Source organism: Chelonoidis abingdonii, chromosome 11 (genome assembly GCF_003597395.2).
Source record: "Chelonoidis abingdonii isolate Lonesome George chromosome 11, CheloAbing_2.0, whole genome shotgun sequence".
In the NCBI taxonomy this organism is placed as follows: domain Eukaryota; kingdom Metazoa; phylum Chordata; order Testudines; family Testudinidae; genus Chelonoidis; species Chelonoidis abingdonii.
The window spans coordinates 21,411,935-21,416,203 of NC_133779.1; the positions used below are offsets into that span (position 1 = coordinate 21,411,935).

General features: G+C 68.8%; 1 protein-coding gene across 1 annotated transcript in view; it reads left to right on the forward strand.

Annotated features, from left to right (window-relative positions):
• KIF1C (kinesin family member 1C) overlaps positions 1 to 4,269 on the forward strand; it is a 33,842-nt gene that overhangs the window by 21,811 nt on the left and 7,762 nt on the right. Inside the window, exons 6-11 of the mRNA XM_075070624.1 lie at positions 137 to 215; positions 350 to 498; positions 805 to 968; positions 3,037 to 3,116; positions 3,457 to 3,532; positions 3,936 to 4,015. Of these exons, the coding sequence (XP_074926725.1) occupies positions 137 to 215; positions 350 to 498; positions 805 to 968; positions 3,037 to 3,116; positions 3,457 to 3,532; positions 3,936 to 4,015 (628 nt within the window). The remainder of the gene's footprint in view (positions 1 to 136; positions 216 to 349; positions 499 to 804; positions 969 to 3,036; positions 3,117 to 3,456; positions 3,533 to 3,935; positions 4,016 to 4,269) is intronic.

The following is a 4,269-nucleotide window of genomic DNA, read 5'->3' on the forward strand; positions in this document are numbered from 1 at the left end:
GGGCGGGGGGGGACAGGACAGTCCTGGTTGGGGGGTGGGATATGGGGTGTGGCTGCTGGGGGTGTCCCTGGGGGGGGTGAGATCATTGAGGAGGGGGTGGCTGGCTAATTAACCTCCCCACTGCCCCTGCCCCCAGGCGGTAACTCCCGCACGGCCATGATCGCCGCCGTCAGCCCGGCCGACATCAGCTACGAGGAGACGCTCAGCACGCTCCGGTGAGCACCGGGGGGGGTAGAGGGGGGCAGGTGGCGATGTGGGGCAGCGGAAGGGGCTGGGCATGGGGCGGGGGCAGAGCTGCTCCCCGGTCCAGGGACACTGACAACTCTGACCCCCGCCTCTCCCGCCCCAGCTACGCGGACCGGACCAAGCAGATCCGGTGCAACGCGGTGATCAACGAGGACCCGAATGCGCGGCTCATCCGGGAGCTGAAGGAGGAGGTGGCCCGGCTGAGGGAGCTGCTGTTCGCCCAGGGCCTCTCCGACGCCCTCCTCCTTGGCGGTGAGTGTCCCCCGGCCCCCATGTGCACAGGGGGCAGAGTTAAGGGGATTTCATGGGAGAGGACGTTCGCTAAATGCTAGTTCCTTGAATGGGGAGAGGGACTGGGTGGGGTTTTTAAAGGCAGTTTGCCTCCCTCCCCAACACACCCCGTTGCGCAGCGCTCTGGCAGGGGGCCAGGCCAAGTCCAAGTCTGTGGGTTACATGGGGGTTTTCCGGGGGGCTATAGGGGAAGTGGATGTGGGGTGGGGGGCCACAGGGGGAGCCATAGGCATGTCCAGCCCCCACAACCCGAGTGCTCCGTTCCAGGCTTGAAGGGGGAGGCTCCTGACAGCTGCTCCCCAGCGCCCCCACGGTCTTTCGACCCCACGGCCGAGCCCCGGTCCCCCGGCCCCCTCAATGGGGGGTCCGAGCCCTTCCCCACCCTGGAGGAGCAGGTCATCTGCACAGAAGAGGCAATGGAAAGGCTGCAGGTAGGAGATGTAACTGCCCCCGCCCCAACCTTGAGCAATTTCTCTCCCCCCCCAGATCCCCCACTCTGGCCACAGGGGTACAGCCCCCCCTGCTCTAACCCAACAGCCCCCACTCCCCTCCAAGAGCCAGGGAGCGAACCCAGGAGTCCTGGCTCCCAGCCCCCCCTGCTCTAACCCACCAGCCCCCACTCCCCTCCCAGAGCCAGGGAGAGAACCCAGGAGTCCGGCTCCCAGCCCCCCCTGCTCTAACCCACCAGCCCCCACTCCCCTCCCAGAGCCAGGGAGAGAACCCAGGAGTCCTGGTTCCCAGCACCCCCCTTCTCTCACCCACCAGCCCTCACTTCCCTCCCAGAGCCGGGGAGAGAACCCAGGAGTCCTGGCTCCCAGCCCCCCTGCTCTAACCCACCAGTCCCCACTCCCCTCCCCTCCAAGAGCCGGGGAGAGAACCTAGGAGTCCTGGTTCCCAGCCCCCCCCTGCTCTCACCCACCAGCCCCCACTCCCCTCCCAGAGCCGGGGAGAGAACCCAGGAGTCCTGGCTCCCAGCCCCCCCTGCTCTAACCCACCAGCCCCCACTCCCCTCCCAGAGCCGGGGAGAGAACCCAGGAGTCCTGGCTCCCAGCCCCCCCTGCTCTAACCCACCAGCCCCCACTCCCCTCCCAGAGCCGGGGAGAGAACCCAGGAGTCCTGGCTCCCAGCCCCCCCTGCTCTAACCCACCAGCCCCCACTCCCCTCCCAGAGCCGGGGAGAGAACCCAGGAGTCCTGGCTCCCAGCCCCCCCTGCTCTAACCCACCAGCCCCCACTCCCCTCCCAGAGCCGGGGAGAGAACCCAGGAGTCCTGGCTCCCAGCCCCCCCTGCTCTAACCCACCAGCCCCCACTCCCCTCCCAGAGCCGGGGAGAGAACCCAGGAGTCCTGGCTCCCAGCCCCCCCTGCTCTAACCCACCAGCCCCCACTCCCCTCCCAGAGCCGGGGAGAGAACCCAGGAGTCCTGGCTCCCAGCCCCCCCTGCTCTAACCCACCAGCCCCCACTCCCCTCCCAGAGCCGGGGAGAGAACCCAGGAGTCCTGGCTCCCAGCCCCCCCTGCTCTAACCCACCAGCCCCCACTCCCCTCCCAGAGCCGGGGAGAGAACCCAGGAGTCCTGGCTCCCAACCCCCCCTGCTCTAACCCACCAGCCCCCACTCCCCTCCCAGAGCCGGGGAGAGAACCCAGGAGTCCTGGCTCCCAACCCCCCCTGCTCTAACCCACCAGCCCCCACTCCCCTCCCAGAGCCGGGGAGAGAACCCAGGAGTCCTGGCTCCCAGCCCCCCCTGCTCTAACCCACCAGCCCCCACTCCCCTCCCAGAGCCGGGGAGAGAACCCAGGAGTCCTGGCTCCCAGCCCCCCCTGCTCTAACCCACCAGCCCCCACTCCCCTCCCAGAGCCGGGGAGAGAACCCAGGAGTCCTGGCTCCCAGCCCCCCCTGCTCTAACCCACCAGCCCCCACTCCCCTCCCAGAGCCGGGGAGAGAACCCAGGAGTCCTGGCTCCCAGCCCCCCCTGCTCTAACCCACCAGCCCCCACTCCCCTCCCAGAGCCGGGGAGAGAACCCAGGAGTCCTGGCTCCCAGCCCCCCTGCTCTAACCCACCAGCCCCCACTCCCCTCCCAGAGCCGGGGAGAGAACCCAGGAGTCCTGGCTCCCAGCCCCCCTGCTCTAACCCACCAGTCCCCACTCCCCTCCCCTCCAAGAGCCGGGGAGAGAACCTAGGAGTCCTGGTTCCCAGCCCCCCCCTGCTCTCACCCACCAGCCCCCACTCCCCTCCCAGAGCCGGGGAGAGAACCCAGGAGTCCTGGCTCCCAGCCCCCACTCCTCTCCCAGAGCCAGGGAGAGAACCCAGGAGTCCTGGCTCCCAGCCCCTTCCCCCTCGCCATGACGTCTCAGGCTGTCTCCCCACGAGCACCCCAGTCTCCTGCTCTGGGCATGGGGTGGAAGGGGAGGGGTAGAGGGGCCTGGCTCATCGTGGTGGGGAGAGATGGGGCCCCATGTGCTGGGGGAGACCTGAGTCCACCTCCCCTTTGCCCTGTGCAGGAGACGGAGAAAATCATCGCGGAGCTGAACGAGACGTGGGAGGAGAAGCTGCGGAAAACCGAGGCTCTTCGAATGGAGAGGTGGGTGCTGGGACCAGGCCCACCCAGAGGTGGGTGCATCTCAGCGCCGGGCAAGGTGTCCCTGGGTAACCGGCCGCCCCGCCCCAGAGGTGGGCGAATCTCAGCGCCAGGCGAGGGGTCCCTGGGTAACTGGCCACCCCGCCCCAGAGGTGGCTGCATCTCAGCACCGGGCGAGGGGTCCCTGGGTAACCAGCCGCCCCGCCCCAGAGGTGGCTGCATCTCAGCGCCGGGCGAGGGGTCCCCGTGTCAGCAGCCGCCCTGCCCCAGAGGTGGGCGCATCTCGGTGGAAGTTTGATCGCTCTTGGGGAGTCGGGGCGGTGACGTGGGTTTCTCGCCGCAGGGAGGCGCTCCTGGCTGAGATGGGCGTGGCCGTGCGGGAAGACGGTGGCACGGTGGGGGTCTTCTCCCCGAAAAAGGCAAGCGGCCCAGGACTGGGGTCTCCTTAGCCAACGATGTGGCAACCCCGCGGGCTGGCGGCGTCTGTCCCACCCTGCAGGGATCGGGGTCACTGCTGGGCCGGGCACCCCACAGAACCACTCCCCATTCTGGCCCCTGTAATTACGCCCCCATCTCTGCGCCCAACACCCGTCAGTCCCAGAATCCCCTGGGGCAGGGCCCTTCTGTCGGGGGGCTGCACCCCTCCATCCCAGAATCCCCCGGGGCAGGGCCTGTTTCTGTGGGGGGCTCGGGCCCCTCCGTCCCAGGATCCCCCGGGGTGGGGCCCCTCTGTCCCAGGATCCCCGGGGCGGGGCCCTTCTCCATGGGGGGGCCGGTCCCCGCAAGCCCCGGCCCCCCCGCTAACCGGCTCCCCCTCTGCAGACCCCGCACCTGGTGAACCTGAACGAAGACCCGCTCATGTCGGAGTGTCTGCTCTACCACATCAAGGACGGCGTGACCAGGTGCGGGGCGGGCTGGGGGGCTGGGTAAAGAAGAGAGAGATGCCCCTACTTCCCAGGATCCCCGGGCGGGGCCCATTCGCCATGGGGGAGCCGGTCCCCCGCAAGCCCGGCCCCACGCAACACGCTCCCCTCTGCAGACCCCAGCACCGGTGAAACGCAACGAAGACCACGCTCAATGTCGAGTGTACCTGCTCTAGACAGCCATCAAGGACTGCGTGACCAAAGGTGCGGGCCGTGGCTGGGACTGGGTGAGG